This window comes from Bufo gargarizans, chromosome 1 (assembly GCF_014858855.1).
Source record: "Bufo gargarizans isolate SCDJY-AF-19 chromosome 1, ASM1485885v1, whole genome shotgun sequence".
NCBI lineage: Eukaryota > Metazoa > Chordata > Amphibia > Anura > Bufonidae > Bufo > Bufo gargarizans.
In genome coordinates this window covers 177,247,093-177,260,533 of record NC_058080.1, presented here as the reverse complement: position 1 = coordinate 177,260,533, position 13,441 = coordinate 177,247,093, and the positions used below count along the sequence as shown (strand labels likewise).

At 42.7% G+C, this 13,441-nt stretch overlaps 1 protein-coding gene across 4 annotated transcripts in view; it reads right to left on the bottom strand.

Moving 5' to 3' along the window:
* Positions 1–13,441, bottom strand: part of FBXW7 (F-box and WD repeat domain containing 7) — a 178,138-nt gene that overhangs the window by 80,332 nt on the left and 84,365 nt on the right. Inside the window, exon 1 of one of the 4 annotated variants that reach the window (XM_044300350.1) lies at positions 5,219–5,575. The exons of the other annotated variants lie outside the window; for them this stretch is intronic. Within the exon in view, the coding sequence (XP_044156285.1) occupies positions 5,219–5,365 (147 nt within the window). The 5' untranslated portion in view covers positions 5,366–5,575. Of the gene's footprint in view, positions 1–5,218; positions 5,576–13,441 lie in introns of those variants that run through there. 4 annotated transcript variants of the gene reach the window in all.

The following is a 13,441-nucleotide window of genomic DNA, read 5'->3' as shown; positions in this document are numbered from 1 at the left end:
CTTCTACCTGGCAGTGAGCCCGGTGATGTCACTGGCACTAATGGACATGCTTTAGCGCTGCATTAGCCTGTAAATCGGCTAGGGCAGCGCTAAAGCCACCCATCAGTGCCGGTCTGTGTTGGGCCCATGTTCATACATGCCTGCATTATTGAGAAAAAAATATGAATATTTGAATATATGCAAATGATCCTCTAAGAGCAACGGGGGGCATTACCATTACACCTAGAGGCTCTGCTGCCTCTACTTTGACAGGGCCTGGCAGTGAAAATGTCATCCCACTGGGCCATGTTAAAGTGCAGAGGGTGCGGCAGTTACAGAGAGAGAGGAGCCTCTAGGTGTAAAATTGTAACGCCCTCGTTTGTATATAATAAAACATTATTTTTCTCAGCAATGCAGGCACATAAGAACATGGGACCAACACAGATGCCTTCAGCTGCCAAGCGCACACGTAACAGGTCAGTTCTTTATTTGTCCAAGTGTATGAGGGAGTCCTGAGGGATAAGTGAAGGCCAAGGGAGCATTTTACCGTCAGCTATGGACTTCATTGGGGAGAGAAAGCTGGCACTAAAGTGCCTAGAGCAGCATCAAATCTAAATATGGACCTGGCTCCACAGCAGTAGCGGGATGTAGTGTCACAGTGCTGGTCTGTGTATGAGGAGGAGCGGTGCGGCCGGGAATCTGCTGCGTTCCTCCTCCTACACCAGGCATCCTCAAACTGCGCCCCTCCAGCTGTTGTAAAACTACAACTCCCACAATGCCCTGCTGTAGGCAGATACCTGTAGGCTGTTCAGGCATGCTGGGAGTTGTAGTTTTGCAACAGCTGGAGGGCCGCAGTTTGAGGCTGCCTGCACAGACCAGCAGAGCAATGTGTGACACTACATCCTGCTACTGCTGTGGAGCGCCAGCAGCTGAACTGTTATCATAAGGAACTAGGGGAGTATATATTTTTTTTAACTTCCTGTGAAAGGGGCACATATCTGACCGTTATTACTGTGAGGGGGCACATATCAGGGCATATCTCCTATGTACTGGCACAAAGGGGGAATAATTACTATGTGGGGGGGGGGGGGCATTAAATGGAACCTGTCACCAGGATTTGGGGTATAGAGCTGAGGACATGGGCTGCTACATGGCCGATACCACATCCAGAATATCCAGTCCCCATAGCTCTGTGTGCTTTTTTTTTTTTTTTTTTTTTTTTTACACAATAAAAGATTTCTAGAACAGACATATCAGGAGAGGGGACAGGTCCTGTTTAAATCGTTCGGGGACATAATTTAAGTATGTATAATAAAGGATCTTCTGGAAATGTCAGCAGATCTTTATGTCAAGAAGCAGACACCTGCTCAGCAAAGTCAAGGCAATGGGTTATATATTGCTCAGCAAGTGCATTTTATGTGCAGATTGTCCCAGCACAGCAGAGTACTTATTCCTAAGGTATTCTCTGTACGGAGACGTGAAGCGATCAGTCTGCCATCTGTACATGGAAGTCAGGCCGACAGCTGAAAGAGTGGAAAATGCAAATCCAGCACAGTATGTCAATAAGCCATCAACATCACATATCTCACAGCTCCTCCAACCATGAACACAACACATGTCTAATGACAAGGCTCGTGTACCCATATGGGACGCTAACAAACACCGGCTAAGTAATCGTCCTTCCTCTGCATTTACGGGTGGAGACGCAAGTTGGGTTTTGAGTTTCTAGTAGCTGTAAAATCAGGCAGAAAAGTAGAAGTGTGTCTGTACTGCTAAAAGGAGGATATCTATAGGTAAGAGTTCATTCAGACGGCCGCATTCTTACAGAAAGGGTGCGGACCCATTCATTTTAATGGGGCCACATCTGTTGTTCTGTTCCGCAGCCCCACAAAAAATACTGAGCGTGTTCTATTCTTGTCCACAATTGCGGACAAGAATAGGCATTTTCTATGAGAATGACGGCCATGAGCGGTCCCCCAAATTGTGGGCCGATATCAGTGTTTTGCGGACCCCAAAACATATATGGTCGTGTGACTGTAGCCTTACACGTATAAGAAATGCTGCCAAGCACCCTGCGACTGCTGAGTAGAGTCAGGCTGAGACTACATGGCAAGGTGCCGCACTGCAAGAAGTGGTGCAACAAAAAGACTGTCACATGACTATTGTACAGCTGTGATAATGCAGGCCACAGAAAAGTCACAAGCGAGCAGCAAAAAGGCCAGACCTCATGGAGGTTCTACTCCATTGACTTTTATCCTTTATAATTAGACTGTAATCACGGTTATCTTGTAATTTCAGTAATGACTAGAGATGAGCGAATTTCATATTTTGAAATTCGTTCACGCTTCGTTTGGTGGTAAAAGCAGAACTGTGTTATTGATTCCGTTATGACGGACTATAGCACAATTCTATGATGGAATGCATAATTGAGTGCCTTTAGAGGCATTCCATTATCCATTCCATCATAATAGAAGTCTATGGGCTGCAAAACGGATCCGTCCCGTTTCCGTTATGCAGGGGAGTCCGCATAAGAGAGAGATGTGAGAGAGAGATTAGATATAGGAGAAAGATATGAGAGAGAGCGAGAGATGAGATATAGGAGAAATATATGATAGAGAAAACGAGAGAGATAGAGATGAGATATATATGAGAGATATATAAGATATAGATATATGAGAAGGAGATATGAGAAAGAAAGATAGATATGAGATAAATAGAGAGATGAGATTATATATATATATAAATATTAGAGATAAAATATAGCTATATGAGAAAGATATGATGGAGAGAGCGAGATAAGATATAAATAAGAGAGAGATGAGATATATATTAGAGAGATAAAATATAGATATGAGAAACATATGATAGAGAGAGCGAGATAAGATATAAATATGAGAGAGAGAAAGATAGATGAGATAAAGAGAGATATGTATATATTAGAAAGATATGATAGAGTGAGATAAGATATATGAGAAAGAGAGAACGATAGATAAGATAAAGAGAGATATGAGATAGATGGAAAGATAGGCATGAGAGACACAAGGGAGGTAGACAGATATGAGATACATAAAAAGATAGACAGACAGATATGAGATCAATACAGTGGTGCTTGAAGTTTGTGAACCCCTCAGAATTTTCTTTATTTCTGTATACATTTGACCTAACACTACAACAGATCTTCCCACAAGCCCTAAAGGTAGACAAAATAACCACAAACAAATGAGTCACTTATTTATTGAGGAAAATGATCCAACATCACATCAGTGACTGGCAAAAGTATGTGAACCTTTTATGATTAACAGATAATTTGAAAGTAAAATTTAAGTTAGCTGTGTTCTATTAATGGAATGACAATCAGATGTGATTGGGCTAACTGATTTATTTACAGAACAGGGCTCTATGTAGTCTGATCTCCACAACATGTTTGTGGAAGTGTAGCATGGCAAGAACAAAAGAGTTTTCTGAGGACCTCAAAAGAGAAGGTGCTGATGCTCATCTGGCTGGAAAGGGTTACAAAACAATCGCTGAAGAGTTAGTACTAACTACACCAGGCATGATCAGCCTGCGGCCCTCCAGCTGTTGCAAAACGACAACTCCCAGCATACCCAGACAACCTACAGCTAAGCATGATGAGAGTTGTAGTTTTACAACAGCTGGAAGGCTACAGGTTGAGCATCCCTGAACTACACCAATCCACAGTCAGACAGATTGTGTACAAATGGAGGAAATTCAAGACCATTATTACCCTCCCCAGGAGTGGTCGACCAACAAAGATCATACCAAAAGCAAGGTGTGTAATAGTCTGCAAGGTCATCGCTAAGTGACTAAAACCCAAGAGACGAGGTTTCTCTTTGTGGACTGGGGATGTGGTGACCACAATATATCCCTTTTTAAGGGTTCTTCTACTTTCACATAATCCAAAATAAATAAATAAAAATGCACATGCAAAGTTATAATGTTTATTTGGTGGAATAGTCCTAAATGTCCTAATAAGCCGACTGAATTAGTCCGTAAAATGTAAATTAAATCCGGCAGATAATTGCATGTGCTCATGTAGAAAGGCTGCTGGTTTCATTGTCTACAATAATAGCACCACATTTATTTGTTCCTTCACTTTAATGACCTACAAAATTCACATGGCCAGCCTGGTGTCCTCTGACCATGTATAGTCATCAGCCTGATGGACGCTCAATATAACTGATCCACGCGGAAGTATTTTTACTCCTCGTGATCACGCTCCAGACATTTTCTAAACGTTTCTGAGCAACCTTCAATTTATGTTCTTACTGGAAACAACAATTGTGGTGATTTGTAAGCCATGTCACATCATATAGTGGCCATTGATTTCTAGACTTAAGGAGAACATATGTTCATAGAATCCAGAAATCAAACTTACTGGCACAGAGCAGTAATACTGCTCAATGATCCTAAACCACCAATACTAGAAGACGCGGCAGCTCACCGGTGGTGTATATTACCATCTTATCATGACGGATGAAGAGTTAAGAGGATTCAAACAAAAAGTTGCATGAGGACAATCTGCACTGACAAGCAGGCCCAAAACCATACAAAGGAAATGTATGATATAATACATCTTTCAAGATATCCATACTGTTGCGGTGTAGTAGGAGACGCAATGGTAGAAGGCATTAGTCCCTCAAGACACCTTTTCGGGTCAAAATTTGCATTGACCTTCAAAGCAAATCTACGTTTTGTCTCTGCACCTGGGATTGTGACGCACTTACAGTATTCTGGGCAATAGAGACGCTCGAGCATACCAGTAAAAGCCTCATACTGGGCCCACGGGAGGACAATTGAGGAGAACAGAGCAGCAATATCTATGCCAGTAGCAATAAGTTTTGGCATATAATTAGGGAAAGAGGTGGCTAAACAAGTGCACACATACATCTATTGAGCGCCGCATGCTTCAGCACATGAGCAAATGCAGCTTTTTACAATATTGGGTATGACAGTACAAAGTCATACACCAAGTGCCCAGGATTACCTATATTTAACCTATATCGCAGGGCGACTTGCTATTTCTATGTATATGGCTGTAAAGAGGTCAACCAGTGAGCAAGGTAACATGAAATCCTCACAGGATAGCACTGAAAGACAAACCCAAAACTGGTCTCCGTTTTTCAAACACTCTCAGGAATAGGTTATAAAGGTTGTGACTTTACAACAGGACAATATAAATTTTCCTGTACATACAAGACATGGCAAACACTGGACTTACCCGTCTACGGCAGAAAGGCAGGCCGTGGGCGATGATGCTAATGCAAAACGTCTTCATCACAGTTTGGGGTGGCAACGATTCTTTAGTACTTTTAAGATCGATGGGGACCAGATCATAATTCAGGGCAGCTTTACCAGACTTTGACATCCTTGACACAAAACTGCTGGGACTAACATACAGAAACCCAAATCTTCGTCATCTGACCAGTTTGATGTTCAGATGAGCCCCAAGAGGGTCTCGAAATCCCAAGGCCTTCTCGCTCTGCTTTTCAAGTTGTCCCTGTGAAGCCCTGACCTACGTGAGGCTCGCTGAAGTGCATGCTATCCTAGTATAGCAAGGAATTATAAACTCCAAATGAGGAGCAGACTGCTCCTGTCATTCAAACAGCTGATAGTCCCTCCCATGCCAAGAGAGCAGCAATTACTGTACAGTCTAATACTGTACAGTACTAAACAGCTAGCAATGGCATTTAAAGGATCACGACACCCTGTAGTACTGACTACTCCATATACTCATATCTGTGTGCGTTAACACAAATATATAGTAATATGCAATATATTATATATAAGGCTACTTTCACACTAGCGTTTTTGCTGGTTCCGGCAGGGTTCAGCAAAAACACTTCAACTAATAATACAACAGTCTGCATCCGTTATGAACGGATCCGGTTGTATTATATTTAACTTAGCCAAGACGGATCCAACATGAACTCTATTGAACGTCCGTTTTGCTCCGCATTCCCAGGACAGAAAGCAAACCGCAGCATTTTGGAGCATTTCGTTCTGTTCAGTTACGTTTTGTCTCCATTGACAATGAATGGGGACAAAACGGAAGAGTTTTTTTTTTTTTTTTTTTGGTATTGAGACCCTATGACGGATCTCAGTACCGGAAAATAGAAACACTAGTGTGAAAGTAGCCTAAAACATAATTTATATATATATATATATATATATATATATGTGTGTGTGTGTAATACACACATTTTATATTTATTATATACATATATACAGTATTACATTGTCTTAAGTCTTATGTGCAATTGCTAAGTGTCTAGATAACTTTTATAATAGAAAAAAAAAATTGTAGAAAGATGGATGTGGTCATGGGGTCTTAGCTGCTGCTGCCCTCCTGTGGTTAAACGTGGTAACGATGCCTACAATCTATTTAAGTATATAAGTATTGTGGGGATTTGCTCTGGTAGTTGGGATAAGCGGGTGCAGTACAGAGACAAAGTACAAGTTCGTAATTCAAATGTCCATGTTTTTTCACACATAAGGTCAAACAAAAAACACTCTTTGCAGGATTGGTGTTTGTTCACACAGAGTAGAACGTTCATGCATAACAAAAAAAAGTCATCTTGTCGGCGGTTCGGCCTGCAGCAGTCTAAATGCAGGCTTTATGTGGCCTGCACTCCCAACACACGGGTCTCGGCTTTTCAGCCCAGCACAGGGCTAAGATCACAACACACAGGGCGTTTTCTGCTGCTGAGCCCAACTGCCTTTTTAAGGATAGCCATTTGCTGTCAAAACCCGGCCTGGAACGGCGGGAGTAGTCACCCACCCAGCACTTTGACTACTCCCAATAAGAGCAGTCTCGGATCAGCTATTTACAGCCATACTATATAGGAAAAGTGTCAATCAGCATTAGCTTCCGCTGAAACATGAAAATACCGGCTCTTACTTCACCGAGGCCAGGAACCTCAGTGACACATACCTACCATCAATGACGACCCCTAGCACCTTTCTGCAGTATATATAGAGTACTAAAGTAAATAGGAACCTAAACCCTCCATTTATTATTCTAACTGCAGACAGATATGGCAGATATCACAGTAGATCCAGCAGCCTGTTCCAGCATAAATGGCTGCAGTCGGCAGGACAAAAAACACGTACAGAGGTAGTCAATTGAACTTGAGTATCCAGCATGACCAAATACAGTGATATCTGGTAGGCTGTTCTCGGACAGATGTGAATTTAGCACCAATCCTATCAGCATGCTGATCACATACATATTTGGTTATGTAATATTCTAACATACAGAAAAACATTAGTAATTTAAATCAAATTCATTTATCTATTAATAATGCACTAGGTATAAAAAAAAAAATATATGAAAGCGGTATGGAAATATGAAAGCGGTAGGCTCTGGCTGCAGACAGATAACGCACTTTATATAGTGTGGGATTTATTAGATGATGCAGCCCACTGTAACAGGTTGGTTCTATGCCTCATCCACCATATAGAGTAGAATACACTATAGGGACCATGTGATTACATGGAGATTCACACATCTGACCTAAAATTATTCCAGCTATGCTGTATATGGTCAGGCACTGGCATTTTGGCAGATTTTTTAAATGCTTGGCTCATCTATACGGGGCACGGATCAGCTCGGTGGCTGCGCAGACTGGAGCAGCTGTCGGAGAGCGGAAGGGAAAGGCAGAAAAGACCGCAGTTGTTCCCAGAGGAATGTAGCTGCTCATTAAGCGCCTGTGTCCCAGCAGCACCTTCTTACTGAACTATGTCAAGAATGGCAAAGCACAACAGGTAGGTCACTCATTCCCCAAATGCCACATTACACACAGCCAAGTATTCCAGGGAAACACAGGAGGACCCCCGCCCCAGATTAAGGGCTTACGCTCACAGTGATCAGTAGGCCATAGCAAGTAACAGACCCCAACCAACTCAAGAATCGTCTTCCATAGCTCATCACAGACAAAATTATAGGGGCTGCCGGTATTTTCCAGGAGAGACTTCTAGGTCGGTAAAAAAGCTGGAATATGTCACAGATGGCATACTACTTATCACTACAAAGTCTTGCCATCTTACCCATTACTAATCACTAGGCTTCTCCATGTGAAGGTACGACTGTCCGGAGAAAGTGCCCAGCTAGCCCAGTTTGTGCTTCCTTCTAGCCAGTAGTGGGCATCACAGCGGTGATAGCCCACACATCAGACACTGGTGGCATAACAAAGCTTTGCCTATGGGCCTAGCAACTCCTTTCATATGTTATAATTGGTTGGACTGAAAACTAGGATATATCAAATCACATATAGATATAAAAAAAAATTATAACCGGGACGCTTATTTTTTGGGCATTCTATTTGAAGAGGACCTGACAGCTCTCCCGACAGATCTATTTTAGTAAATTACAATTCTGAAGTGTGTTGTAATAGTTCCTCTGTCATTTCTCCTTGAAATTTACAAATAAAATGGGGGTGTCCCTACATACTGAAACTGTCCAGTTGGTGCTGGCACTGTCAGACTGTGCAGGGACATATCCTTTTGACTAGGGAAATGGTAACACCCAGTTGTCAATGTATTCACCCATTTCCAGGAAGAATAATAAAGAAATGGCAGAACTTTGCTTAAATGGAGAAGGCAAGTCGTTGCTAAAACAGGCATGTCAGGAGCGGTGACAGCTCCTCTTTACGACGGTACATTCAAGGACCCCGATTTAAAAGGAGTGACACGTTAGACGGCTAGGGCTCAGCAATAAACACACAGGCTGCATGAAGTCTTAACCACTTAAGGACCACAGGTTTATACCCCCCTAGTGACCAGGCCCTTTTTTACAAATCGGCACTCCACAACTTTATCGGTTTATTGCTCGGTCATGCAACTTACCACCCAAATGAATTTTACCTCCTTTTCTTCTCAGTAATAGAGCTTTTATTTGGTGGTATTTCATTGCTGCTGACATTTTTACTTTTTTTGTTATTAATCGAAATGTAACGATTTTTTTGCAAAAAAATGACATTTTTCACTTTCAGTTGTAAAATTTTGCAAAAAAAAACGACATCCATATATAAATTTTTCGCTAAATTTATTGTTCTACATGTCTTTGATTAAAAAAAAAATGTTTGGGTAAAAAAAAAAATGGTTTGGGTAAAAGTTAAAGCGTTTACAAACTATGGTACAAAAATGTGAATTTCCGCTTTTGAAGCAGCTCCGACTTTCTGAGCACCTGTCATGTTTCCTGAGGTTCTACAATGCCCAGACAGTAGAAACCCCCCACAAATGACCCCATTTCGGAAAGTAGACACCCTAAGGTATTCGCTGATGGGCGTAGTGAGTTCATAGAACTTTTTATTTTTTGTCACAAGTTAGCGGAAAATGATGATTTTTTTTTTTCTTACAAAGTCTCATATTCCACTAACTTGTGACAAAAAATAAAAACTTCCATGAACTCACCATGCCCATCACGAAATACCTTGGGGTGTCTTCTTTCCAAAATGGGGTCACTTGTGGGGAAGTTATACTGCCCTGGCATTCTAATGTGTGGTTAGTAGTTTGAAATCAAAATGTGTAAAAAATGGCCTGTGAAATCCGAAAGGTGCTCTTTGGAATGTGTGCCCCTTTGCCCACCTAGGCGGCAAAAAAGTGACACACATCTGGTATCGCCGTACTCAGGAGAAGTTGGGGAATGTGTTTTGGGGTGTCATTTTACATATACCCATGCTGGGTGAGAGAAATATCTCTGCAAAAGACAACTTTTCCCATTTTTTTTATACAAAGTTGGCATTTGACCAAGATATTTATCTCACCCAGCATGGGTATATGTAAAATGACACCCCAAAACACATTGCCCAACTTCTCCCGAGTACGGCGATACCAGATGTGTGACACTTTTTTGCAGCCTAGATGCGCAAAGGGGCCCAAATTCCTTTTAGGAGGGCATTTTTAGACATTTGGATCCCAGACTTCTTCTCACGGTTTCAGGCCCCTAAAATGCCAGGGCAGTATAAATACCCCACATGTGACCCCATTTTGGAAAGAAGACACCCCAAGGTATTCAATGAGGGGCATGGCGAGTTCATAGAAATTTTTTTTTTTGGGCACAAGTTTGCGGAAATTTTTTTTTTTTTTTTTTTTCTCTCACAGAGTCTCCCTTTCCGCTAACTTGGGACAAAAATGTCAATCTTTCATGGACTCAATATGCCCCTCACGGAATACCTTGGGGTGTCTTCTTTCTGAAATGGGGTCACATGTGGGGTATTTATACTGCCCTGGCATTTTAGGGGCCCTAAAGAGTGAGAAGAAGTCTGGAATATAAATGTCTAAAAAATGTTACGCATTTGGATTCCGTGAGGGGTATGGTGAGTTCATGTGAGATTTTATTTTTTGACACAAGTTAGTGGAATATGAGACTTTGTAATAAATAAAAAAAATCAATGACAGGGGGGTGATCAGGGAGTGTATATGGGGTGATCACCCCCCTGTCACTGATCACCCCTCTGTCATTGATCACCCCTCTGAAAGGCTCCATTCAGACGTCCATATGTTTTTTACGGATCCACGGATACATAGATCGGAACCGCAAAACACATACGGACGTCTGAATGTAGCCTTACATGGGGGTTATCAATGACAGGGGGTTGATCAGGGAGTGTATATGGGGTGATCACCCCCCTGTTAGGCTACATTCAGACGTCCGTATGCGTTTTGCGGATCCGATCCATGGATGCGTAGATCCGTAAAACACATGCAGACGTCTAAATGGAGCCTTACAGGGGGGTGATCATCCCATATAGACTCCCTGATCACCCCCCTGTAAGGCTACATTCAGACGTCCGTATGCGTTTTGCGGATCCGATCCATGGATGCGTGGATCCGTAAAACACATACGGGCGTCTGAATGGAGCCTTACAGGGGGGTGATCAATGACAGGGGGTGATCAGGGAGTGTATATGGGGTGATCACCCCCCTGTAAGGCTCCATTCAGACGTCCGTATGTGTTTTGCGGATCCGATCCGTGGATCCGTAAAAATCATACGGACGTCTGAATGGAGCCTTACAGGGGGGTGATCAATGACAGGGGGTGACCAGGAAGTCTATATGGGTGATCACCCCCCAGTCATTGATCACCCCCCTGTAAGGCTCCATTCAGACGTCCGTATGTGTTTTGCGGATCCGATCCATGTATCCATGGATCCGTAAAAATCATACGGACGTCTGAATGGAGCCTTACAGGGGGGGTGATCAATGACGGAGGTGATCAGGGAGTCTATATGGGTGATCACTCCTGTCATTGATCACCCCCCTGTAAGGCTCCATTCAGACGTCTGCATGTGTTTTGCGGATCCGATCCATGTATCAGTGGATCTGTAAAAATCATACGGACGTCTGAATGGAGCCTTACAGGGGGGTGATCAATGACAGGGGGGTGATCAATGACAGGGAAGTGATCAGGGAGTCTATATGGGCTGATCAGTGGTTTATAAAGGGTTAATAAGTGACAGGGGGGGTGTAGTGTAGTGGTGTTTCGTGCTACTTTACTGAGCTGCCTGTGTCCTCTGGTGGTCGATCCTAACAAAAGTGACCACCAGAGGACCAGGTAGCAGGTATATTAGACGCTGTTATCAAAACAGCGTCTAATATACCTGCTAGGGGTTAAAAAAAATCAGATCTCCAGCCTGCCAGCGAGCGATCGCTGCTGGCAGGCTGGAGATCCACTCGCTTACCTTCCGTTCCTGTGAGCGCGCGCGCGTTCACAGGAAATCTCGGCTCACGCGAGATGACGCCTATTGGCGTTAGCGCGGCGGCAAGTGGTTAAAGCTAAGTAGAACAGCCATGACAAACACAGCCGGTAGTGCCAGGCATGAAATGCAAGATTTGGATTCATTCGTACTTGAAATGGTTTACTGCACAGCCAAGAAAACTTCTGCTGGCCCGCCATGAAAGCTCACAATCATCCACGAGGCCTTTGATATGCGCCCATCCTGCAACGGAGGAGTCATGATTTGGGGGGCCAATTACTATTCTAACATTAACAGAAAAGAAAGGGAGCAAATCAAGCACGCCGCTTGTCATGCTACTGAACCAAGTTCAAAGTCTAAAAACTGGTTTGAACTTAAAAGGAAAGTTGGAGGTCTCTAAGAAAAAGAAGAAATAAAATTATATACCTATATATATTTATTTTTTCAATGATGGCTCCTTCACATGGTCTTATTTTCCACATGAAAGTAATTTTTAAATGCAACTTGAATTTTTAGCGGCCTTTTTTTTTTATCTGGCGTCATTTTGCGCATGCACTTTTCAGGTTCTATAGAAAAGCCTATAGAAAACACACGAGAAAGCGTGCCATACCGAGAATAAGTTGCGTCATCAACCAAATATTTTTGCCGTAAACAGAGACAGGTTGTCTAGACCTGCACCAAAATTATCACAGGGCTCAGGCTGGACGATACATTTGCAGGGCTAGATTATTTCATCTATAACTCTATACTATTTGTTCTCTTCACTTGAGATGGAATTTTGCGCCAAAGTTGGGGTTCAATTTTACGTGCTAAAGGATGCAGTACCTTTTGGATTTCCGCCACAGATTTCCAGTTTGAACTGTCACAGCTCTGCATCTAGATCAGCTCCACTCAGTGGTAACGTGGATTCCCATTGAAAACAATAGGCTAGGCGATAGCACCTGCATATTTCTGCTAAATAGACACACAATTCACATGACAACCCCACCATGTGTGAACATACCCTTATGTTCTCTTCTCCTAAGCTATAAAATATTCTAAGCAACCCTTTCTCACTTATTCAGTAGGACAACTGGTGGCGTGCTGGCACTGCCCTGTGTCCTCAAGCTGCTGTCATGGCACAAGTGATGAAGGAATTTCACTTCCTAGAAAACCGCACAAGCACTGGGAGATTGACTGTATTATATAGCTTGGTGGCACAGAGGCTGGCCATGTAAGAGGTAGTGTTGAGCGCAAATATTCGAATCGTGAATTTTAATTGCGAATATCGCCACTTCGAGAATTCGCGTATAGTGCTATATATTCGTATTCGCGAATAGTGTTGAATATTCTAATCATGAATTTATTGCGAATATATTACAATGCCGATTTTCGCAATCAAGTAAGCAATGACTGGAGATCACAAATTCTCTACATGGAGTTGTTTATGTTCCTACACGTCTGCATGGATTTCCTTCAGGTGCTATGGTTTCTTCCCACCTTGTAAGTGACATGAGGCCGACGAGGGACTACAAATAATCATTATACATCACTATGAGCTAAAGCTGGTCATACACGTTGGATTCATCCTCCATTCAACTATGACAACAGGTATGGGACCGGAGTGTCAGCCATGTTGGATTTCCATGCCATCACTAGGAAGGTCTTCCAGACAGTTGAGGGATTGGCTCAAAGGGAACAGTTCTTGGCTGAGCGAGTGTATGACCACCTCCTTCACACACACTATTTGGCGGGCCTTTTTTGGT